This window comes from Folsomia candida, unplaced genomic scaffold, assembly GCF_002217175.1.
Source record: "Folsomia candida strain VU population unplaced genomic scaffold, ASM221717v1 Fcan01_Sc025, whole genome shotgun sequence".
In the NCBI taxonomy this organism is placed as follows: domain Eukaryota; kingdom Metazoa; phylum Arthropoda; class Collembola; order Entomobryomorpha; family Isotomidae; genus Folsomia; species Folsomia candida.
Genome location: NW_019091217.1, coordinates 648916 through 672698, shown reverse-complemented (window position 1 = coordinate 672698; position 23783 = coordinate 648916). Strand labels below are relative to the sequence as shown.

Below are 23783 nucleotides of genomic sequence, written 5' to 3'. Positions count from 1 at the left end.
GAATTGGGGAGAAGATATCCATTAGGGAGAAGCGTTACATAGATACAAATGTCAAGTAACCGCGCAAAAATTTTGTGTTCGTTTTCAAGGAAATTTATTTCATCATCTGAAATAGCTGAACAAACTGTTGGAACAATGGACATGTTATAAGCATTATACAATTACGTCGTATAAGACAACTACAAGAAAAACTTAAGGACGACAATAAAATGCATAAAATTAAGAGAATAAATGACTAGAAATGTGACTAAATAAATGTAAACGTCTTTTCCACTACATTGTAGATACATTGTAAGAACTGTTTACCAGAGTGGACCAGTTGGTTGGACGTATACAATTTCATAATTAAATTGAGATCATAAATATGGACAGCATCATTGTTGAAATTATTTGTGTAGGCATGCATATAGTGGCTTGAGCTACATAACGCTCCTGTTACTAGCTCCACTCGAGTTGTTGTGATCCGACAATCTGCTCTTCAAGGCGGCCATCTCGTTTTGAAGATTTTGATTCTCTCTCAATAGTCCGCTCTGTTTTGTGAGAAGCTGGAAAATCTGCAAAGTTACCACAAAACCCAAATTAAACAACGACTGGACTGATGTGCATCTAATAATTACAACATTTGAGCATCAAACGCAATGGCCATGCACCATTTTTCTTATCAAATGGAAATGCAACTTTACATATACAATGGCACTACACTATTTACTAATTCGCATTTTGACTCCAGCAGGCTATCATGCAAACTGAGGGAGAACGGGCTGCAGAGCTCCGCACCTTTCAATAATGGACTCGATCCGACTCGTCCAATCCAACAATTTCCTGTTCACCTGTTCAATTTTGGATTTGAACTCTTCAGGACTAGTTCTCTTGACCACGTCGCTGTCAATGTCTGCTTCCTCTGAAGAGATTTTCTCTTCTGTCTCTTTGTCAGTCACATCCTTTTCGTCATCACCTTGTTTTTCCTCCTTCTCATCAGCGTCTTTTTCATCAGTATCTTTCTCAGGCAAATCCTTCTCCTCCTTTTCATCTGGGACTGGTTTTTCGTCTCCCTCATATTCTTCCTTGCCAATTTGATCAGTTGTTATTTCTGTTGACGTAGTTTCGTCGACCCACTCCATCATTTCTTGCAACAATGAACCTAGTTGTTCAACTGCAAATCTTTGAGCGTCGGATAATTCTCCCTCGCCGTTTGTTGGAATCTTATTATTTTCTTTGTCGTCGCTTTGTCGCAGCGGAAGACTGGATTGAATTGAGGTCACGCAACTCTGCAGCCCGCTCATCAGCTCATCCCTACGAGAAATGAATAGGTCAACAGATTAAAAATAAACTTGTACCCACCCGGGCTGAGCGAGATTTGTCGTCATCTTCCAATTTCTGAAGACGAGTGGTCATTTGTTCGTGACTGCTGGAATAAAAGTGCACCCTCTGCTCTAACTCAACACATTTTTCTTGTGCACCTTTACCAACTTGAGCAAACTTGTCTCGTTCTGCTTCCAGAATAGCTCGCTCTTTTCTAATACATACACACGGAACATAGATAAGTTATGCTTGGATTAGTTCAATAAAAACTTCCACAACTTCGAGACTCAAACCGAATTGAATTACAAAGTATTTAACTGTAAATTCCACTGTATGGTTAATATACGGGCACTTACTTGTACTGTCGACCAGTCTCTTCGAGTTTATCAGTTAGTGTTTTGCACTCTCCTCTCAATTTGTCCAATAACCCGTTTTGTTGCTGGATTAGCTGCTCCAAATCTTGCATGTCTCGATCTGTATTAATTGTAAATTATACAAAAAATACGAAACTTTTGTACAGTTTGTTTAAATGCACAGGCTAAATTACTATGCTTGTCTTCCATATTCTGGATAATTGTGACAACATCCGCATCTGCCAATTCGGGATTTTCAGCAATGTGGCTTTCCAACCGTATTTTTGCCAGAGAGTTCTCACGCTGTAGGTGTGAAATGGTTTCATTCAATTTCATTATGAGCTCCTGACTTTTGACCAATTCCATGTCCGACTGCTCCAATCGTTTTCTTAACCCGTTAATTTCAGCCTACAAAAAAACAATAAGAATAATAATATTGGCAGGTTGACAATAATAAGAAATACAACTATACATAATAACGAATACCCACCTGAAGGCGTGCAGCGTCTTGACGACTATCCCTGTCTGCCTTTTCAGCATTGAGGCGAATGTTGATGAGTTCTTGTTCAATCGTGCTTTTCTGGGTAATGCTGTTGCCCAACTCTGCTTGCATATGGCCTATACAATCAAATTGTCGAATAAACATATATAAATTGAACTATTTTGATTATACATAACTTATTGCCAATTAGACGAACTTATTTTGATCTGCATTTCCTGACGAATGTCTTCAATAGTGCACATTTTTTGTTGCAATTCTCTTCGAAGATCAGTTTCGAGTCTTTTCTGTCGTTCCAAATCCAATCGAGCCTTTGTCAAGCAATCGAGCTCAATATTCATTTCGTTGTTCAGTTGATCAAGTTCCTGTTTGTATTTCTTTTCAACTTGCAGTTTTTCATCATGCAACCGTCGTGAATGGTCCTGAATCATGTCACGAATGCGCTGTTGATGCCTGTCCAGCTCTTCCTTCAACCTCCGGGTCTCCATATCGCTCTACCACACCACAACAACCAATTTTGAATTTGAATATTAACAAGTTATCTATTGCATAATGATGAAATCTAACCTGTGCTTTTTCCACTTGCATTTGTTCCACGATTTCTAAGCTGTTCTTGACTTTTTTAGCTGCGTCAGATTCTCTGTCTCGAAGGTCACCCACCATTTGCTTCATCTTTTGCATGGTATCCAGTAAGTCCGACTTTTCTCTACATGAAAACAAGGTAGGTGACTTTAAATACAGGGACATCATATTATATTAATATATGTATATATATAATTATACCGAACTAATGTATCGATTTCTGTACGGTGAAGGTCACAATTTGCGTACAAATTGTTACTCAGGCCAGCTGGAGAGACTTCCTTATTGCCATTCATGGTTGAACTGCCACTTGTCCCTCCAATATTTCCCTTTCGCATATCCAAAATCTCTTCTTGTGCAAGCCGAAGATTTCTTCTCGCTTGACTCAGTTGGGCTTCAAGTTCCGTTATCTTTGACTCTATGATGACATTACTACTCCCACCGTTGGATTTTATCTAAATGAATTAGAAATTTCACATAATTTTGTACAATTCCAAACAACAGGAAATAGCAACACATCACCCAAATACCTTGGACTGCTTCATTTCTGCCAAAGCGGAGCCATAGCCATCGGTTTTTTCGTTCAAGTGCTGAATCATATTTGTCAACAAGTCCGTCTTTTGTTTTTGATGCAACTCTTCATTTTCAGCAATGACATCTTTGACCTTGTCCAACATTGTGGCTAGCTCGTTCCTGCTATATTTGGTTTCTTTTTCTAGCTGTGCAATATACTCGGACTGCTTTTCAATAAATCCGAATAAATCGTCTTCTCTCTGAAGGTTAGCCGGGTCACTGGCGTAGAAGGGAGCATAGCCGTGCGGATATGGAAGGGTCCGATTTGGCAAACTTCCCACAAAACCAGGCGGCACTACAGAAGTTTGCTGCTGGTTGTTGAGATTGACTTGATTATTAGCGTTGGCATCTTTCGTGAACATGGACCGAAGGCTTGACGATATCGTTCCCTCTTTCTTCTCGGGCGTAAAAATTGGTGAAGGATGAGACGGTTTTGATGGTGATGTCAAGTCCTGCAATTATACAACGTCCAAATTATGCAATATTCAATCCACGTAATTTTACAACAATAGCTTGTGGTATAGACAGATATCCATTAACGCTTGAATACAGGTTAACTTGACTTATAGATTTATAGATGGAAATTTACCTTAATGGGCGACCCAGTGACACTTTTAATAGTTGGTCTAGGACTGAGAATAGCTCTCAATCTCCCAACCGCTTCACGATAAGCCACATCTGTATGATCCGCAGAAATCTTCTTTTTCCAGTCCATGTTGTTATCTTTGCTTGGTGAAGACCTTCCTGATGAAAATGACACTGATTTCCTGCGAACATGTCAATCCAGTTAAATTCTAGTACACATTTTATGGGACTTCGAAAGCTCAACTATACACAAAGACCGCTCTGCTCTGCGATGCTTATCAGATTTGAAATGCAAAAAAATGGAGGTAATTTAGGTGACTCAGAGTTTTGATTGATTTTATCTGGATCTGTTGAATACTGATTTTCATGAGTTTGTTTATTTTAATACTTTTGAACGTCTTAGCGGCGACGATTTTGGGGCCATGAGAGAATTTTTCTGTAGTGGAAGACTATGCAGGTGGTGGTAGTGCACTAGTTCTGAATTGTCAATAAATAATTATAAGACCTTCGACTGATTCGCCTTTCATTTTTTAGTGTTAGAAATTTAACATGGTTTATAAATCTTAACATGAATTATAATTACTTCAAGCGTTTTCTGGAACTAACGTGGGACGAGAGGATTAGTTTATTTAGTTTTGATTGAATTGAGAACTGATTTCGTATAAGCTTAAATTTAATTAGTTGACTCGAAAGTTGTTTCTGTTCACTGTTTGACAACATACAACTTTTACTACTATTTGTGATTCCGAATGGGAAAATTTAAGAAAATAAAGTTGAAGTCTGAATACGTGCCAAAATTAACATCCTAGATTACTAACAATAAGTAATTTAGTTAACTAGTTTTAAGTTTCTTCTTTTTGGAGACTATTGTGTAATTTGTAATGAAGAAAAGGAGCCCTTCACCGTTCACCGTTCACCGTTCCACCATTTAAAATTTCAGAATGATCAAATTTCAACCATATAACGATATACAAATCCACTGACGAGAAAGTAAGAAGAAACAGAAAGATGATATCAGTTACACATAATCAAAATTTATTTTAAATCGCTGCAAAGGTGAGTATTAAACTCCATTATGTATTATTATTTATAAAGCATCTCTAAATCTTAAGTATTAAGCTAAGCATTGCTATCAGTATCATGACAGCTCTCGTTACGTGTAAAATACAGTGGTGGGCCATGTTCTCATAATTACCTGAGTGTGGGTGTGGTTGGTTTGAACCCGAGTTTCCTTCCCAAGTTGAATATGCCTGACCCTGAATTGGGTGGGCTTCCAGCCGAGCTGCTGATCCTTGAGGGCGATCCTGATGAGGACGTGGGAGGGGGGAGCAGTGGCGTCTTTTGTTTGAAAGGGAAGCGGAACCGAGTGGGCTTGATGGGGGGTTGGGGTTGTTGGGCCATGGCGGAGGAAGACTTGAACATGACTCGGTGACGATACAAGCAAAAGTAGCAAATGTGAAGGAAGGGCAGGATGTATTTATAAACTCTTGACCATTTTCAGTGGTCATCATTCAAGAATTGTCACTGTGCATTGGCGTTGATGATGGCGTGATGGGAAATTAGGCTCCATGAAGTATTAACTACTACCAGTCATGGGGTTGAAGTTGATAGAAACGGCAAATTGAGCGTCTTCTTTGTACCTGGTACAAATTACTCTAAATCGGCTGATACGTCCTTCCAAATTGTTTTTCCATCCGTTCATCCATAATTGTGAGTCAGTTGTGCATATTGGTGGTGGTTGCACAGGTGAGGAGAAAGTTGTCACAGTGTTGGTTGGGATGAACTGGGAGCAATTTGTGCTTTCTCTGTTGTCTGTCCATCTTCTTAACTCTGAACAAATCACGGCATTTCAAATTGGGTCTTGTCACGGCACCTCATCGTCCCCGTATTGTTTGCGTGGGCTATTTTCCAATTATTTGATCACCGTTTAGTTAGTGGAACGCACATGACAATTTTCCCAGCCTTATTTTCCATCAGACTAATAGGAAGCCAACTTCTTCTCCGACAGTCCAATCTTTCATGAAATCAAGACAAATATAAACTCTTTTCAGCATGAAATGAAAACTATGAAAATAGGAATATTTGCAACCACAAGTTTTATTCCAGACAATTTTAATTTCACAGGACCGAAAAACGGGCCGTCCAAATGCTGTACTGTGGAAGTATTGAGAAACTACAACTCCACACATTGCACAAGAACGATCTCTTCTTGGCCAACGGCATATAATGAAGGGTTCCAATGTCCGTGGTCAACAGGCACACAATCAGAATGGTCGATGGCAGGCTATTCCAGGGTCCGGGGAATGGTTTCTGGTCCAAAGAACTGGAAAAATTGCCTTCAGGCTCAATCCGAACTGTCTCATCATCGTTGGAAGCGAATCATGTGACATCAACATTCAGGTGAAAACTCGTACATATAATTTTAAGCATGCTCAGCAATCAAATATGTCCAACTAAATTGATTGTCAAATCAAAAGACAATCAAAAGATTTTGATCATGTGTATTTCGCATTCGGAACTTGTCTGAGTGCACAGAGATGCCAATACATGAATAGAAATACGATGCCTTAACACACCCATTATTAGCATTTAAGTAATTTTGGCGTATGTACAAAACGATTTGAGCATTAAGTATTCTAGACGCGTGGATATTTCAACTAGTGAGGCAAGCCGTGCGAAAGAGGACTATTTTCAATAAAAGTATTCATTCATTAAAAGCAAGGTCAGGGATGAAGTGTGATTTGGTGCTCAATAATTGGCTCCCTTTGGCGATTCTTATCATCACTGTCATGATGGGATTATGTTACTTGCATATTATGTACTACGATCATAAAGTTGTGTAAAATGCAACATCATGTAACTCTTCCACCGATGTTATTTTGTTATTTCCCTATTTCCATATTTGGCCGCAGAAGAGATCCATCCAGTATCTCAATCACGACAAAAAGGCTCAACAATGCCTAAATGCTCGCTGTTACAATGGACACTATTGATTCATCATTGTCTTATTTACTGCGTGCGTAACGACTTTGTTCTCCCAGATCTGTGTTTGTATACGGAGGTTTTATTATCTACAAGAAGAAAGTACACATTGACAGCGGTCAAGGTCAAGTTTTTAGACCAATGATTATAAATTGTCCGTTTTTTATATGCTTCACTAGATTGAGGAAAGTATCCAGCAGAATCGAATGAATTATCCAGATTTAATTTCCCATTGACACGAGTTTTAGTATCTTTCTTGACACGTCAGGTAGATTTATTGTTCCTCATCCTAAATTAAAGGATAACAAATGGAGCATTATATTGATTTGGAAGATATATTTTATTGATATCTTACTTAACTCACCCGTCATCGTGATTGAAATGAGAAATGTGCGATCGCGATCTACACATGCAGTCGAGTATGTAAATGTCCTTGGCCTGAATAAATCTCATTTATTATTAAAAGAGAACTCTATAAATCTGACAGATTATCTCTCCCTCCAGCCAGTATAGTAGGCCAGTGATGAATGTGTATGCATACTTTTCCATCATATACAATTATAAATATGAGACTTAGGAGCCTATAATTTAAAAATTGTCAACCTGACGCAAACAACAACGTACAAATTTTCCCTTTCGTTTGAATAATGACGAAATGAACTAGTCTTCGTCGAGCCTGACTCATCAAGTTGCATCACTTGCTTTATTTATAGATTTTTTGTGCATGGGTATTAACACTGAAATGCGGGTGAGGAGGATTTATGGCATTTTGTCTCGCAGTTTTTATCCAACAAAGAACTCGACGTTTTTTTCTTTCAAAGCTAAAGTCAAACTGAATGAATACAGAGAAAAAGTCGTTTAATTTCTGCAAACTCCACAAGTATCTTTGGAGCATGAATAATTTCGCATCCTTCTCGTTTAATATCCATTAATCCAAGGGGACAATGTTACACAGTTGGTTATATTTTTCCTCGTGTCAGTCTGCTCCTAACTTTGCTGACTTGACAGTTCCTCTCTGTGGATAAAATGTCACTCCTCCTGAACTTACTTTATTATCCTCTGCATGACTGAGGCTGATTACAACAGACAGGAGCAGCATGAGACAAATGTTATCCCTGTTGTTTCAATGGATTTGCGAATATTTTAGCAAGGAGAATTGGCAAATGGAGTAATGGATGTTGTGTTTAATACGAGTCGTATCGTATCATTATTGCCATCAACTCTTAATGTGCATGACCGTCACAAAACTCCTACGATTTATTAGAACAACTTTGTTGTATTGGTCACGTTGTGGACACATATAGCAAAACATGACCAAATATTTGGCCGTGCATTTCCATTCTGCTTCCCGAATGAGAAATGGATCCACCAAACGAGATTGTAGCAAGTAGTGTACATATGCATAGGAATAATCTTTGTTTCTACTTCTCCCAATTATTTTTGGGTGGGTAGAAAATGAAGGCTAACCTAACGTTTGTCATGTTCACCTGGACTGTGATCCATTATTTCATGATACTCATTTGAAAAATGCTAATGTTCTTTATCTGTCAAAGTAAATCATTTCGAAATATTGGACAACCGTTATGAATTATTTATTATTGCCGTCATGAAATGAAATAATTAACGGAGATTTGATTGACATGTGCATATCAAGCTCAGCAAGTCATCGAATGGCTTCACAACAACAATGCAAACTTAATCGGAGGGGTCAGTTAATTTTGGTTAGATGAAGCGAAAGACTGTGAGGAGTTGTGCAGCAAGGTGTGTGTCGTGTGTGTGTGGGCTTTGTTATTGAAGAACGAGCGAAGGAAGAACCTTGTTTCATGTCTAATTTGTTCTATAATTTTGCCATGCCATTTACGTGCATGTTGTCAGAAGGAGGAGGGTGACTTGATGAGTTGAGCGTATCTGATGATCCATGCTGATGGTTATTTAGTCTCATTAGTGGCTTTGGACCGTGCGCAATAAGGTATTCAAGGAGGAGGAGGTCATTTTGCACTTTGTGACGTTCTGCGGGTTTGCAGGAGCATCTATCTTCCCCATCCATCCAAAGGGCTCGATTCGAACAGAAGATCCGACCGAGCAGATCGGCATTAATTAAAACTCTGCAAAACCACAGTTGGACGCCTTTTTAGAATACCTTACACGTTTCGGTTCGAAATGGTTTTGTTGGAATTCTGCTGAGTGGTGGTGGTGGTGGTTGTGGAGAGAAAGAGCTGAAAGGGGTAGGCGTTTAAGGAATTCAAATTGCTGACTGTAAATCTCGGTGGATTTTTTGTTGCCTGTCAAAAATCTGAAGAGAGCAATTAGATCACTTGAACCCATCCAAGTAAATGGTTCCGAATGTGATGCCCCTGCTGAGCATCATCATTATTATCATCAACCCTTTCTGACTGCTGCTGCTGCTGCTGTGTCGAATTGCATCGATCCGCAATTGTAATTACTTGCGGGATAGGACAATGCACGATTATTGTGTGAATGTCAATGTGGTGGAGGATTTAATGTCTTTGAAGTCGTAAAACCAAATTGCCAACTCGTTCGTCAAACCATCGAGTCGTTTAAATTATACTCTCGCGTTGGATGGTGAGCTACAGAAGCACACATTACGTGCACATCACATCAATTCACACTACGTATACATACATACTTATTATGCCAAAAAATAAGAAAGGGTCGAGTTCAAGTCATTTACAGTGCAGCTGCTCCTTTTAGTGCTTCGTTTAAATACAGAAGTAATTTGGTTCCCATAATCTCAAGAATTTTAAAGTCAAAACTTGTTCCTTGCAAACTGGAGATAATTAGAAGAGATATTAAGTGAGAGGAGTGCTTAAGAAATGGTTCGGACACGACGTGCTGGGAGTAAGAGTGGTGTGGAAGATGGGGATGTGGATTGGGCCAAGTTTCTCTACGATGATGGGGATCAGCTCGTCACGGAAGAAGTCTCCGTGATTCCCAAAAATATTGTGGCTGAGAGGAGGAAACGTCTCGAAGGCCTTCTGAGCAAGCGAGGAGATGAGCTCGAAACCTGTGTCGATGATTCCGACGGAGGCGGCGACGGTGACACGAAATCGTCTCGAACCATTGTCAGTGTGTCAAAAAAATGTGGCTGCAGTTGTCATTGTTAATCAGGACGTGCAGTAATTTACTTATGTGTTCCCCTTCTGTCTTATTTCAGTCACCGAGTGTGGACAAGCGTCATGCCGTCCTCTGCTTTGACCCCAACGCGGACTCCTTCTCCCTCAAAGATCTGAACACCACCAACGGGGTAAGTTTCCTTAGCTGTCATCTTATAAATTACTTATTCTTGTATAGGCATGCAGACATATGCATTTACCTTCAACTGCTCCAAAAACTTAGCTGAATTTTAGCAAACTTATCGCAACTTTTCCATGCAACATAAACACAGTCAGAATCCTAATACACGCAGCTTAGGTACATGCGCTTAAAATATGTGACATGTTATAAATGATCACGGAAGATGTGTCTGGGTTGCGTCTGTCATTCGTTCATGGTGAACACGACGACGACGACTTCCGTTTAATTTTGTAACAGATTCATGTTCCTTTTTGCACCATTTTGTTCATCTACTTAGCTAAACCTCTGAAGTTACTCAATACCTCAATCAGCAGTTCAATTTAACAGTTTGCCGTTACATGTTCGTATGCGTGTATTATGTGTAAAATAAAACCTGTGGGTTAAATAAACATGAACAGTTCCAATAAATAAACCTTGTTTTCAATTTGAAAGTACGGTTTGTTTAGAATTGACTCATTGAATTCAATCAACATTGTTTCATGTGCATACATACAGACAGCGACATGGGCTGTATATCTTCTTCCATAGGCTGCTATTTACATAACATCAAGTGTGATCTCTCCATCCGGTGCAGCTTATTTAAAATCAATCCCGTTTTTCTCTCTTCAACTTGAGAATCTCGCAATTAAGGTTGAGTGGTGCCAAGTTGAGCCGGAACGCGCTGTGCCATATTATCATCATCATCATCATCATTTCAAATATGTGAACTCGTTCCTGATCTTAAATTAAATGAGGCCTTGAATGCGTTCCAGAATGCGAGTGTTTTGCTAAACGTTCACGAGCTATAAAATGTGTTGCACTGAGCTGCGTGCATTGAAGTGTTTTTGAACGCTGTTGTGTTGATTATTTATTTTGCTACCGGGTTGTTTTCGGGGGATGGGACGAATGCCGAGCCGGGTGTTGTAGAGTTCTAGGTTGTTTCACGTTCCTCGTCGCAGTTGGTCTATGCATTTATTTCTGCAGAGTTAGTCGAGTGGCCTAAATTTCAGATAATCCAAGTCAAGCAAAACCAAAACATCGGAGTGCTTTTAGCTACTGACTGATTCATGTCCAATTTATTTTCAGACTTTTCTCAACAACCGAAGGATTTCCTCAGATCGTCCGGAGACGCTGAACAACATGGACCTACTCCGCTTCGGTTTTGATATCCTTTTTCATACAACGCCAACATAACGTTACTCGTTGCTATTACAAATAAGTCAAGTTAAAATACCAATATTGTTTCTGGGTTGACAGGTTTTTTGTCGCGAAATTAGTTAAATAGTGATAATGAGCAAAGCATAGGAACCGAAAGTCAACAAATCATTTCAAACAGACAACTCGTTCCTGTTCTACTTGGACTCAGTCCCAATAAGTTAGATAAGCATCCATACCACCGCAGCGTGCAGTTGTGTGATGTTATCGTGAGATAACAGATTGTTGATAATACTATACGTAGTAGTAATACCACATTGGAGCCCAAGAGAGGAAGTTGGTGTCGTAACGTGATTTTCAGTGGTGGGCGAGTGTCTTGTTCCTGTGGTGAATTAAGTTCCCTCTTGTAGCCCCACATACTGCATAGCTTAGACCGTGGGATTTTAGGAAGTACAAGGCATACACAGTGGTACATGTACTTAGTAAGTAGCGTAGTGCTCAATATATTCATTCACCTGTATGTCTCAAAATTTTAAACGCGTTGTTGCACTCATGGCGATGGATTAGGATTAGTCATCGCCACCATCATCCTCGCTTATAGAGTGGTCGTGGTGGTAGTGGAAGCTGAACAACGACGCTTGCCTTTACTTAAAGTAGGTATTACCGTTTTTACAAAATTACCCTCCTTACCTGTTGCTGCATATTATCAAGATCCCAACCACGCTGCTTGCATAGTAGCAGTGCTAGCGAAACAAAGCAATAGAGCCAGAGAATAATCAGCGTTGCCTTCCACTGTAGTCACTGCTCCCCTCTCGCATACCAGGGGTTTCTTTTCTTGCCAATTGCCATTAAAAGGCACTCTGGGATGTAACAAGTTGTGCTAGGTATTAAGGTCTTATTTCACGAATATCTCGTGCCAGTTGTCTCTGAAAAGGTGCAAATTACAACAAGTGACTTAAAATTCCACTATTTTCCTTATCTCATTCATAAAAGTCACCTGAGAGAGAGAGAGAGTACTGATGGAATCATGGGTCAGTCACATTTTGCACAGTGGTTGCACATGAGTTGAGAGGGTTAGTGATTTCTAAATGGTGGTGCAATAACTATGCAAATGAAGCTGGCGCTCACTGCAATTTCGTCCAAGTTACTTTTAAGTGTTTCCACTAAACAATAAGTGGGTTGTCAGAATTGAATAATTTCCTTAACTCTCCTCTCGCCTTGGTTGCGGGTGAACACACTCCAACGTGTACGAGGTCCGATTGGGAACGGCAGCTGCAGGGCCTGAGATTCAGCAGAATGACCAGAACGTGACTTACTTTCCCGCATCAACAACGCCACAAAGTCGTCCGAGCAGCAGCGGTGGCGAAATTGGGCTCGGAGGAGGGGGAGGTGCTCCTCATGTGATGCAGGTTAGTTCATTTATCTCATTACGAATGTATCCATACAACTTATGCATGTATAATTAATTAGTCATGGTGGACATTTAATATTGCAAATATTGCAAAGCAAATTCATGACTTGATACTTGATCTTATAAGGCCAAATGGGGTTGAGTGGTGTATGTAAATTACGAAAAGCTCAAATTCTGAGGTCATAAATGGACCGAATAAATGGACCGCAAGTGTTTATTCTCATGTGTGGGTGTGGTGGTTGGTTGGTTGACGTAGACAGCCAGAGAGTCTCGTCTGACTAACGAACATGAGCTAACTTGGGATAGGTAACGTTTCCTCTAACAAGTGGCAGTCCTAATAAATTGCAATGAGTCAGAAAGGTTTGCAGCCTTTTAAATATAAATTTCTCGTTTTAGTCTTCGGTGTGGCACGAGGGAGTCGAGTGACAATTATTATTGCTATTAACCAAAAGAAGATCTCCCAAGATTCTTCTTCTAGACCCACGATTTGCTGAATTGAGCTTTTGTTCAAATAGCACGACCACGCAATTTTAAATTCTGTGAGTAACGATGCCTTTACTTGTTTACAAATAAATTGTGACGGAAATATTTGCGAATAATATTTGTAGTTAATTATCCTTAATTCGTGTTTTACATGGATCATTATTATCAACTTATTAGTTATTTATGTATAGGGTATAAAGTTATTTATTTATTTATTTTATTTGTTTCAACTTTGGTTTATCTATCCTTGTTTTATACAATAGTTGAAGGATTGATGACGAGAGTTGTAAATTTTGGGATGAGCGTAGTTTATTACAAATTACAATGTATTTGCATAACACTTCTATGCGTGCAGTTTTTAAGCCATACATACAGCATAATCCCTGCCAAAGTTAGTGACGCTTTTCAGCCTTGGATTACTCGCAGTGAGTGAATGAATTGAAATAAAGTCACGATGCATAAGATATGTCTGCATACAGGGAGCAAAAAAAATCACTACTTATTCTGTAAACTGTTCCAGTCAGCGTGCTGCTGCAAAACATGTTACATCAATATTAATATTGTTTTGATGATTATTATTATTTATTCCTGCGTGCCCTCCAATAACTCTGGTGCGTGTTTTGTGTGGTTGCAGCAAAGTGGTGGTGGTGGTGGGAGAGGAAATAGTTTATACGGAAGTCGAGTCTCTTCCCCCTCACTCACGCTGGACAGTGGGCGAGGGTCAAGTTCAGCACCCTCCAGTCCTGCCAAGGAAATGAGCCCCGTTCCTCCAGGATCTTCTCACCTTTACTCCCCAAACCTCTCCAGGAAAATGACCAAGTCTTCCTCTGCGGAACCCACACCAAACAGACTGCTCCTTACTTCCAGAAACAATAGTCGCGAACAGTTGGCGTCACCACTCGTGAGGAAGGACTCGCTGGAAAATGAGATTGACGGTTTAATCAGCACTAACAAGGCTGCATTTCATCATCAAAATAAGGACTGTAGTAATAAAAGTGCAGTGATTGGTGACTTGGACGATTTAAATGTGCCAAATGAAGTTTTTGACGAGAAACTTGAACCCAAAGAAGAGGTGCCACTCGCTATGAGTGTTTCCAAACCAGGTAATTTCTTAGCATTCGAATACTATTTGCATGTGTAAAAAAAAGACTCACATATGTAAATTATTCACTGACTGAGGAGAAATTTGAATTTCATTAAATGCTAAAATTTTAGCTGGTAATTCTCCTCGCCCACAATCACTTTGTAGCAGCATTGACACTGCACATTCTGCACCAGAATCATCGCATTCCATCAGTGCACCCACCACCAGCACACCCACTCCTTTGTACGGCACCCCTCACTGGTGGCCTCAACCCAAGGAAGATGATGACGACAACTTCTCACCCTCCTCGGATAACAACAAGCAGCTTGTCGACGATTCCACCAGCAATGATGATGGCCAGTCAGGTAAAATTTAGGAACCCAATGTTTGTACACATCTGTAGAAACTGCATAAGCAATTATTTAGTCATGAATCCCCCCAAAACGATGTGGCTTTTAATGATATCTGTAAATCTGCTCCAATTCTCCCAAAGAGTTGCAAATTGTTCTTCATAGGTTGTGTAAGTTTGGGTTATGAAAGCAGCAGCAGGTTCAATGCCCAATCCACTACAGTTCTCTTCAGAAACAGAATGCAGGAGTAAAAACAGTCATGCCTTGCTGGTTATGTGGGGCTTGGCGTAAGACGATAGCAGAACAGAAGGAGAGAGATGACTTACAATCATTCTTATGAGCTGTCATAAGAGTCGTACATAATTGTTGAAGCCATAATTCGCTAGCAAATACAATTTTCATGGTGTTTGCCTTTTATAATTTGAGTTGTGTTCACGTTGCATATTTTTATGATGAGTTATTATGTAGCTACAATTTATTAATTATAGAAGCAGTGCTGTGATTATCTTGATTTTTTTGCTGTGCTCGACTTTGTCCACTGTAAATGATATCACACATCTCTAGTTGTTTTGTCTCATGCACGCAGCTATCGTTCTTTGCTTTCCGTTCTAGCTCATGATAACATTCAAGCTTATTGTTTTGTTGGTTGCATCCACTAATAAGTTGCATTTAAGCGTTGTGAACACAGCCCGAATGATTAATTCACTTCATGGTTATGGTTTCAGTTATAGTTTGTGCTTTATGGTTTGTGTTTTTTGACTTATCTGTCAATTTCATTTCATGCCAAAATTTTCTTAACGACAATGCAACGAACCGCAGCCTTTTTTCTAAAAAAAATCATAAAACTTGAACACAACCAGACACATCGTATTGAGAAGGTCTTTTGAAACGATAAATGTCATCGACTCGAGTCATGTGCCTTATCTTCACACCAGTTTCTCACTCTACGCTTTTCACAGTTTTCTTAATGAACTTTCATTTTTGCTGTCGTTTTTTGTGACGTAATTGCCTTTTACAGAGCTCTGTAGTTTCACTGAAGCTAATCTTGAATCGAGACTTTAAATATCAACCAAGAAATATTTGCATAGTTGTGATAAATCATGAGAACTGTCTTGTTTCCGGAGATAAAGGAAATCATCGTTGATAGAAAGCTGTTGGATCTGAAGGTGATAAATCCTGACCTCAATCACAACCTATTTCTTCCCTCGTAGATGATGACAAGCGCCCAGTGAACAAATATAGCGATTAGATAATAAACGGATTTATCTTTCGGGTGACAACATTTATTTGGGGAACATACTGCAGGCAGCAAATTGTTGCCGTTATTTGTTATGTCGTCATTGTCATTATGCAGAGAGTGTGGCTAATATATTGTTTTTTTCTACTGCTACAGATTATCGTGCACAGTCTCTCGTTGGAGCGGACGCTGGACCACTCAGCATTAATTCCGAGAGCAACATGAGCGTGGACAGTGATGCGAGTGACAAGAAGAAGATCTCTCCCATGGCATTCACTGTTGACTTCGACGATGGGCCGAAAAGGTTTGGAATTTCGGACTCGATCAGCAAGTTTGCACCAAAGCACAGACGCAATATTAGTTTGACAAAGTCGGAGGATATCGCATCCAGAAGAACTTCGGATACTCCTGCTCTTGCTTCAAAGAAAGAACCATCGTCATTAACGTTAAATTCATCCCTCTTCAATAATAACAATAAATCAGTCATCGAAAGTGACATTGATTTGACTGAGAAACAGAATGTGGTGTCAAAGTGTTGTTCGTCAAGATTTATCAAAGGAAAAGTAGTTCCTCCTCCTGCCAAAATCGCCCCAGTTGCAACAACTTCAGCCTTGGACAATAATAACAAAATCATAACTCGAGAGATTGACAGTTCAGCTGCAAAGAAACCTGAGAGTGAAACTCCCGTGAGCAAAATGAACAAGCCAAAATTATCCAGTGGTAGTTTATTTTCAAGACTTACCAAGTCTTCTCCACCACAAGCAGACCAAAAATGTGTCGAAGGCAGCAGCGAATTGCTGCTTCATCCCGTTAAGAAGACGATGAAGTTTCAATCAAAAATGGACACAATTTCGCCTCCAAGCAGTGCTCAAGCGGCAAGGAATACTACTACTGTTACCACTCATGTGGAGAAAACTAGTGGCTCGCCATCATCCAAAGTTAAGGACGCAGATAAAGATGTGGATGATGCTTCGAGTGAGACTGGTACGTACACGGTGGAGAAGGAAGAGCCAGCAGTTGAAAGGGCAAGAAAAAGTATTGCAAAAATGTTGGGAGTGCCCAGTGAGAGTGACATCAGTAGTGGCATTCGTGGTGGTTCCGCTGTTGTCGAAGAAGACGGAAATTCTGCAGCTCCAGAATGGATTCATGAATGGGCTGAAAAGGCTGCAATTCTTCACAAAAAGAACAAAGGTCTGTTGATCAGTTTAACATCATTTTGTGCCAATAAGTAATTATGTAAGCGTGTTAACAAATGTACTACGTTCATGTAGATTTCAACCCCTTATCGGATACTCAACTTCTTTTACAAGAAACTGAGACTGTTGTAAGCGCTATGCAAGCCAGAGTTACACGTCACTTGTCAAACGGCAGTCCGCAGCATAACTCTGATTCTGACGACGAAGCCACCGTTTCGCACAACAGCCCTCCCAAGTTGATGAACCGATTTAAACGACCAACCACTCTAGCAGCACGAAACAATACTGTGGCAAATTCTAGTCCAATGAGGTTACCACGTGAAGCGTCCGTTCTGTCCGATTCCGGATATCAAGTTGGATACCAGTCTGACAGTTCCAACGACGGCGTGAGAGAGTTTGGCACTACCAAAAACATTGATGGTGCCAAAATGAACAGAGCATTCAAGTACGTTTAGAAATAAAAGTGCAAATGTGCATAATAATGAATGAATAACTAAATAGCTACAACTTTGTCTTCTCTTTTTAATGGCAGCATACGGCGAGGAAGAATTGGCTACGATTCAGACGGATGCGCAGTTGCACCGTTAAATCGACAAAGTTTGGCAGTTTCTGGGCCAACTCGAGGAATCTCTCCCAGACCAAGTGGCAGCGTATGCAGCTCGAGCGGAATAGCCCCATCAGCAACGTTTTCCCGCAATGATGGGGGTCGATTTAGTCTTCGCATGATCAAATCTAGAACAACCCCCACTACTACTCAAGTAAGCTATTGCATACATATGAAATACTGCTATGACAATCTTGCACAATTATTATGCCCCTTATTACTCTCATTTTAAACTTTAAAATTTTAATACTCGGGAATTCTACACCTCTAATGGTGGGAACAATTATATTGATTTGATTTTTATGCAAAGATGCCTCCTCCAATTGCTGCTCCCAATCGAACAACCCCAAAACCTAGTGGAATCAGTGTTGGGAACCGTTGCGCTTCTTCCGGGGGACGCATTGACCCCAACACGAAAAGACGACAAAGTTTACACACCCCAACAGCCTCCTCTTCAACCCATCTTAGTTCCTCCAACTCGACGGCAAACAATAATAATTTCAATCCCCGCAAACCCCCAACCGGAAGCAGGAGCAACTCCACGTTGACAGCAAAAGAAGTAGAAATGGCCAATTGGCGTCGAAGGAAAAGCTATGATCCATTGAAGGCGGCCGCTGAGGCGAGGAAAAAGCGGGGAACATCGTCCGCTTTAGAAACCACTCTTGATGATATCTCTCCAACAAGGTTAGTAATACGTTATAATCGGATGTAAGATGTAGAACTGCATGCCAATTACTATTTCTCATTACTTGCAGTATAAGTCATCAATCAGCAGCTTTCCTGAGTAAATCTATGTCATTCCATTCCGAGCACCAGTTTCCAATAAAGTGTCCATCAGAAGAAGAGGACATGATTTACGTTGTGGACGAGATTGATAGTTCACATTCAAACTCGCCCATTCACATCCCTATGAGCAGGTCGTCTCATGAAGACGGACATTATTATGGAATGTCATCATCGCATTCGTCAATTAGACCTAAAAGTAACAAATTGGAGGTATGCCCCAAAGATTCGACGAAATTAGTAGTGCATAAAGTCATTCAATGATGTGATTCGATTTGTATTATGCATTTCTAGGCTTTGGACAATCTCGTAATAGGTAATTATAAATATACATGCAAATATGAATTACGTAAGTATGTATGCCTCTCTCACAACTAAATTTAATTTTCATCAATACCAACTAGCAACAATTCACAGTTTATCAAACAAAGTCAGAACATCTTCACGTCATCTGCTGGAAAAATTACAGTGAGTTTTAACTTAACTTGTACATTTTTGTTTTCTACTAAAATTTTTGACGAGTATTGTTTGAAATAGAATGCAACATATCGACAATGAAAACGGAGCCTTGTTGGAGGAAATGGTCAATCAGCTTAAAGAGTTGGAGCTGTCCAGTACTAATTCGTCTCCAAACAAGAGTCCTTCCCGTGAACTATCAGGAACTCTCAAAAATCTCAAAAAATTAGAACAAGTCATATTAGGTTTGTATTCCCATTACCAATGATTTATTTGTATATAAAGATATGAAGCTCTCAACATAACTTTTACATACACACATTTTCGGCTTCATATCTTTATATACACGTAAATTATTGACTACTGTACAAGTAACCATTGTGGCGCAACTAATAATTTGGCTATTTATTAATTTTATTGCAGTCTTAGACCGAGTTTTATGTGATGATTCTGGATCTGATGCAAATAATTGAAGATATTTTCCCTGTTCAAACTTTATTTTGCAACCTTAATACCTGTTTTCCATTGAAGATAAAACTATATCTACACCGTAAGAAAATTAATTGCGTCTGCACGGAAGATTTCAAAGCTAAATATGCCGAATTTTATGATAAATCAATCGCTATAAAGTATATTATCACGATTAGTAGTTTAATATGTATGTTAGTAGAATGATCAACTTGCGTGATGTGATATGTGAAAAGCTAAAAGCTTTATTATGATTATTAAAATATATGTATCTATGCACATACAAAAGTTTTTTGGTATCAATAAATCCAAGAGTCAGGAACTGATTTAGCTAGCTAATTTTTGACTTATTCGGTTAATTTGTTAAATACTGTCAAGAATCCGTTTAAAATTGCTGCTGCCAATGTCCTCAAACTCTTGCCATCAGTAAAAAGAAGCTGGTTCGCCTCGTCAGCATTGTATCTTCGGGAGAGGTAGAAACATCTAGCACGGTCATGACTCTAAGGAACGTAAAATCCTTAAAATGATTTCGTTTGGGTTAATTTAAGTGCACATGTTTTTATTTGTACGTAACATGCCATACCTATCTTGAAATTTGGCTAATAGTTTAATTCCTTCATTTTCACCGTGTTGCTTTACAAAATTTTGATATCCTGACCACGTGAAGCAGTAGTTAACAATGTCCGACACAGAAGTTGGCATCTCGTGATATAAAGTGTCATCCCTTGTACGCGTGAATGAAGGGTAACGTCAATCAATCATGATTTTCTATGTTTCAATTCGTTTGGTTAGGACTGCATACCTAGTAAAATCATTGTATGGAATAGAAAATTCCTTGTAACGGTTATCTACTATTTTCCTCTCTGCTGCCCAATAGCCACGCAAGTCTCCGTCGTATAACTGAGACAAGATAAACAGACAAATTAACGTATATTTCTAGCTATTCACCTGATAAATTCCGAAGCAAAATTGGGGACATATTTCGGCAATTCGTATTTGTTTAGGTACACCTCTCTGCTACCTTGCATGACATACTCTTTAAGCTCATCCCAGTAAAACTTGAAATACATTTTTACGATACCAGCACAATTTAATAACGAATCTAGAAGATATATTACTCATGATACGTGCCAAACGAAAATGTGTATTGACCTGGTCAAGTGCCTCGTCCAAGGAGGAATTTAAACTGGGGTCCTTGTCCCACCGAAATCTTGGAAATTCATAACCATACAGACAGCAAACTCCTCCTGGTGTGAGCACCCTTTTTCCTAAAAAGTAAAAGACGTTGTGTTCAACTTGTCCTCATTAACTATCGTTATAAATATTGTGAAATTAATTATAGGTAAAACATGCCTTCATCATAAAACTTTGGAAGGTCAAACCTTGAAGAAAAATACAGGCCATGGAATATGAAATTGATCACATAATTTTAAGCACTGCCGTATTTTTTTAGCAGAGGTGTTTACCAACCAGTGGGCAGCCTGTGAAACCGATATCTGAAAATATCACATTTCATGAGCTCATTTAAAGTTTAATTTAGTTTACTGCTACGTATACTGTACGTTACAAAGTATTACCATCTGTACGGTTTTGTCCTTTTCAGGTATATTTTCTGCAGGACTCACTCTAAAATTACACAAGTCAAATACAAATTAAAGGACATACAAGCAACTTTGGCCATTTATAATTCAAACTGTGAACCTACATATAAGTAACGTTTTTATCTGTAGATTTATTTTCAGCCTGTTCAATCTGTGAGGCACTTATATCAGTGCCAACCACTCGTTTAAAGTAAGGTGCTAAAAATCCCGTGCTCTGACCACTCCCGCATCCTACGTCATACGCCAAGTCTAATGGTCCCTTGTACTACAATCAAAGCTCAATTAGTCAAAATTATAAATACATCGTCACTGCATGTGATATGCAAGTAAGATGAAAAATAAAACAAATAGCAAACTTTTTCTTTAAGGAATGAAATCATCCGTTGAATTAAGGCCGAGGGAGGAACTGTACGATACTTCGCATACAACATAGCGTGGACCTTTCCTTCGAAATATCGGTGAGCCATTTTTCAGTAGATTATATCTCAATTACTATAATACGACAAGAGTAAACAAATGAATTTTAAAAAGTGCAAAGAGCAATAACTCCTCAATATTTTCAGATGGATTTGGGAAGCATTATGACTTACTTTGCAATGATAACTCCAACTTTTGTGCCTTTAAAGTTTAATAAAGTTCCAATTATTGTTATTATTAAAGTAAAGTTAAAAACATGTTAAAAACATGCTGTTGTTGTTTACAAAAAATCTCAAAGCTGGGGCCGCAAGAAATTTGGTGAAGTTTTGAGCCTCCCGCACCACCAAGCCCCGCGAGACACGAAAGCTCAGTCGAAATTTGTCTACTTTTCACATCCGCCACACTCACCAACCAACAAAGAAAAATTATTATTTCCGAGTCTAGGTAAAAAATTCATCTTTTTCAATTAAAATATAATTATAAATTGAAAACCAGTTACGCAAGCGTCCTTCTAATTCTGAATGCTCACTTTTACCATTTGGTGGGTAGAGAAAGTGGTCAAATAGTTCTCATTTGTAGGAGACTTGCGCAGGTTGGCGGATAAATAATGCACTACAAAGTGTTACTGGGAGAAAAAATACTGCCGATAATTTCTTATCGACCATCTCTTTTTTTGTTCATTTTCAGATTTTGTCGCGCCATCGAAAATAAACAAGAATACTTTTGTGTTCACGGACAAAAAGACTGAGCTAATTTGCTGTTTAATAGATAATAGTAGCACATCGAATAATTATTATGGGTGAATCATCACAATCCTCCCTACTTCTTCGTAAACAACTCTCAGGTGAGCTTATCACTTTATGTATTATGTGTATTGCCACCTAATTTATACTTTTATGAATATATCTAATTTCTCTTGATAATCTAGAACTAAATAAGAACCCAGTAGAAGGTTTCTCTGCTGGACTTATTGATGATGTTGATATTTACAAATGGGAAGTGCTAATTATTGGACCACCTGAAACACTTTAGTAAGTCTGCTTGTAGCAAATCAATTTAATCATAAACGAGACAGTTTTCTGTAACGTCAATTCCTTTTTCACATTTGCAGCGAAGGAGGATTTTTCAAGGCACACCTATTTTTCCCCAAAGAATATCCACTAAGGCCGCCCAAGATGAAATTCATAACTGAAATCTGGCATCCAAATAGTAAGTTTTCTTAAATCTCATAAGAAGTAATTAATTTAAGCCGTTTATAAAGTTGCAGTATTTAATTTCAACATTACAATGTTTTAAAAAAAATTCTAGTTGATAAAAACGGAGATGTTTGCATCTCAATCTTACACGAGCCAGGTGATGATAAGTGGGGATACGAAAAGGCGTCCGAGCGATGGCTACCAGGTGAAAAGAAAATTCCAATGAAACTTGCAAGACTTGTGGGTTAATAATACGATTGTGATTATTTATTTCAACAGTTCATACGGTGGAGACTATTCTGATATCAGTCATATCTATGTTGGCGGATCCTAATGATGAGTCTCCTGCGAATGTTGATGCTGCGGTAAGAAAAAAATAATCATAGTGATGGCCGCAGTACTATGTACTATTGAAATGATATTTTTTCCATCTTTTTAATAATTTTTGCCACTATAATTTTAGAAAGAATGGCGTGAGAATTTTCCAGAGTTCAAGAAGAAAGTTGCGAAATGCATTAGAAGAAGTCAAGAGGAATAACGAATTAAGCACTTAGGAAGCCGCTGTATATCTTAAACACTTGATTTACCAGTCATCGATGATCGTTATCTATCTCTTCTTATCGGACGCAACTTTCCTTTTTTATTAAGAGGAAATCGAAATATCTAAAATAAACCACACTCACTTCTTCACTTTGAAAGAAGGTGGATTTTGTTTTAAAGTTTCATTAAATTTCGTGTTAGTTAGTTTGCAGAAATTGTATTGAACAACGTTGATATGATTCGAATCATATACACCATATAATAATAATCATAATACTTATCGACAAATGTTGTATTCGCAAAAATATGTGTGAAATGACAGGTTGTTACCTTACTGAATTTGATTTTAATGCTCCCAAAATGATGCACTAGTACTTTTGATTGATTATACCCTATGCAGTTGTGTTTTGTTTGATTATTTCTTCCGAGTTCATTTTAAAACAATTTTTCAGAAAAAAATAGCAATAGGTGAAGAGCGTAGTAGTGATTGGAAGGTGTATAACTTAATTATTACACACGGAAATATCTTGCAGCAGCTTCTCATTATTATTATGATTACTCTTACTATTCCTTGTGTGAACTTTCAATAATAAAATAAATAATACATGTTTTTGGAATTTCTTTAAACTTGG

At 38.8% G+C, this 23783-nt stretch overlaps 4 protein-coding genes and 1 long non-coding RNA gene across 13 annotated transcripts; 2 read left to right on the top strand and 3 right to left on the bottom strand.

The window, feature by feature from the left end:
* Positions 1-80: 80 nt before the first annotated feature.
* Positions 81-5331, bottom strand: LOC110859253 (serologically defined colon cancer antigen 8 homolog). 3 transcript variants are annotated; one of them, XM_022108147.2, is made up of 11 exons: positions 5090-5331; positions 3899-4076; positions 3267-3761; positions 2938-3191; positions 2722-2860; positions 2354-2648; positions 2146-2273; positions 1850-2063; positions 1659-1776; positions 1342-1516; positions 81-554 (listed from the first exon to the last, which is right to left on the bottom strand). In XM_022108147.2, the coding sequence occupies exons 1-11, from the start codon at positions 5314-5316 to the stop codon at positions 420-422; spliced, it is 2358 nt and encodes a 785-aa protein (XP_021963839.2). In that variant the 5' UTR covers positions 5317-5331; the 3' UTR covers positions 81-419. The 3 variants fall into 3 exon arrangements, with proteins under 3 accessions (XP_021963839.2, XP_021963838.2, XP_021963842.2); XM_022108146.2 differs by lacking the exon at positions 1342-1516 and adding an exon at positions 778-1293; XM_022108150.2 differs by lacking the exon at positions 1342-1516.
* Positions 4336-19723, top strand: LOC110859335 (putative GPI-anchored protein pfl2). 3 transcript variants are annotated; one of them, XM_022108270.2, is made up of 16 exons: positions 4336-4950; positions 6019-6294; positions 10052-10141; positions 11257-11335; positions 12562-12734; positions 13854-14322; positions 14435-14668; positions 16047-17081; positions 17162-17531; positions 17619-17844; positions 18001-18374; positions 18446-18686; positions 18768-18789; positions 18878-18941; positions 19011-19174; positions 19353-19723. In XM_022108270.2, the coding sequence occupies exons 2-16, from the start codon at positions 6121-6123 to the stop codon at positions 19400-19402; spliced, it is 3765 nt and encodes a 1254-aa protein (XP_021963962.1). In that variant the 5' UTR covers positions 4336-4950; positions 6019-6120; the 3' UTR covers positions 19403-19723. The 3 variants fall into 3 exon arrangements, with proteins under 3 accessions (XP_021963962.1, XP_035715318.1, XP_021963959.1); XM_022108267.2 differs by lacking the exons at positions 4336-4950; positions 6019-6294 and adding an exon at positions 8344-9959; XM_035859425.1 differs by lacking the exons at positions 4336-4950; positions 6019-6294; positions 14435-14668 and adding an exon at positions 8342-9959.
* Positions 6937-7418, bottom strand: LOC118438733. Its single transcript, XR_004837027.1, has 2 exons — positions 7241-7418; positions 6937-7165 (listed from the first exon to the last, which is right to left on the bottom strand). It is a non-coding gene; the product is annotated as an uncharacterized LOC118438733 (long non-coding RNA).
* Positions 19620-21729, bottom strand: LOC110859337 (putative methyltransferase DDB_G0268948). Of its 4 annotated transcripts, none has more exons than XM_035859426.1 (10): positions 21589-21729; positions 21355-21490; positions 21103-21263; positions 20975-21023; positions 20868-20893; positions 20751-20779; positions 20550-20665; positions 20346-20455; positions 19981-20121; positions 19620-19914 (listed from the first exon to the last, which is right to left on the bottom strand). In XM_035859426.1, exons 2-10 carry the CDS (start codon positions 21463-21465, stop codon positions 19890-19892), a joined length of 768 nt encoding a protein of 255 aa, XP_035715319.1. In that variant the 5' UTR covers positions 21466-21490; positions 21589-21729; the 3' UTR covers positions 19620-19889. The 4 variants fall into 4 exon arrangements, with proteins under 4 accessions (XP_035715319.1, XP_021963964.1, XP_021963965.1 ...); XM_022108272.2 differs by having other exon boundaries at positions 19620-19897; XM_022108273.2 differs by lacking the exon at positions 20346-20455 and adding an exon at positions 20200-20297 and having other exon boundaries at positions 19620-19897.
* On the top strand, positions 21726-23768 carry LOC110859338 (ubiquitin-conjugating enzyme E2 G1). 2 transcript variants are annotated; one of them, XM_022108275.2, is made up of 7 exons: positions 21726-21859; positions 22103-22259; positions 22344-22446; positions 22527-22624; positions 22724-22816; positions 22891-22976; positions 23075-23768. In XM_022108275.2, the coding sequence occupies exons 2-7, from the start codon at positions 22211-22213 to the stop codon at positions 23147-23149; spliced, it is 504 nt and encodes a 167-aa protein (XP_021963967.1). In that variant the 5' UTR covers positions 21726-21859; positions 22103-22210; the 3' UTR covers positions 23150-23768. The 2 variants fall into 2 exon arrangements, with proteins under 2 accessions (XP_021963967.1, XP_021963968.1); XM_022108276.2 differs by lacking the exon at positions 21726-21859 and adding an exon at positions 21866-22007.
* The last annotated feature ends 15 nt before the right edge of the window (positions 23769-23783 follow it).

Excerpts from the sequence above, each read along its gene's own strand:
- LOC110859337 (XM_022108272.2), bottom strand. The coding sequence starts at position 21,465 with ATGGCTCACCGATATTTCGAAGGAAAGGTCCACGCTATGTTGTATGCG. Across the intron at positions 20,780-20,867 it reads GTTTCACAGGCTGCCCACTG|GTTTGACCTTCCAAAGTTTT; the intron begins GTTGGTAAACAC and ends TTTTTCTTCAAG. Across the intron at positions 20,122-20,345 it reads TTTGCTTCGGAATTTATCAG|GGATGACACTTTATATCACG; the intron begins GTGAATAGCTAG and ends CACGCGTACAAG.
- LOC110859338 (XM_022108275.2), top strand. The coding sequence starts at position 22,211 with ATGGGTGAATCATCACAATCCTCCCTACTTCTTCGTAAACAACTCTCA. Across the intron at positions 22,447-22,526 it reads GGACCACCTGAAACACTTTA|CGAAGGAGGATTTTTCAAGG; the intron begins GTAAGTCTGCTT and ends TCACATTTGCAG. Across the intron at positions 22,977-23,074 it reads CTGCGAATGTTGATGCTGCG|AAAGAATGGCGTGAGAATTT; the intron begins GTAAGAAAAAAA and ends CTATAATTTTAG.
- LOC110859253 (XM_022108146.2), bottom strand. The coding sequence starts at position 5,316 with ATGTTCAAGTCTTCCTCCGCCATGGCCCAACAACCCCAACCCCCCATC. Across the intron at positions 2,861-2,937 it reads GAAATCGATACATTAGTTCG|AGAAAAGTCGGACTTACTGG; the intron begins GTATAATTATAT and ends GTTTTCATGTAG. Across the intron at positions 1,777-1,849 it reads GAATATGGAAGACAAGCATA|ATCGAGACATGCAAGATTTG; the intron begins GTAATTTAGCCT and ends CAATTAATACAG.
- LOC110859335 (XM_022108267.2), top strand. The coding sequence starts at position 9,711 with ATGGTTCGGACACGACGTGCTGGGAGTAAGAGTGGTGTGGAAGATGGG. Across the intron at positions 12,735-13,853 it reads GTGCTCCTCATGTGATGCAG|CAAAGTGGTGGTGGTGGTGG; the intron begins GTTAGTTCATTT and ends GTGTGGTTGCAG. Across the intron at positions 18,790-18,877 it reads TTTGGACAATCTCGTAATAG|CAACAATTCACAGTTTATCA; the intron begins GTAATTATAAAT and ends AATACCAACTAG.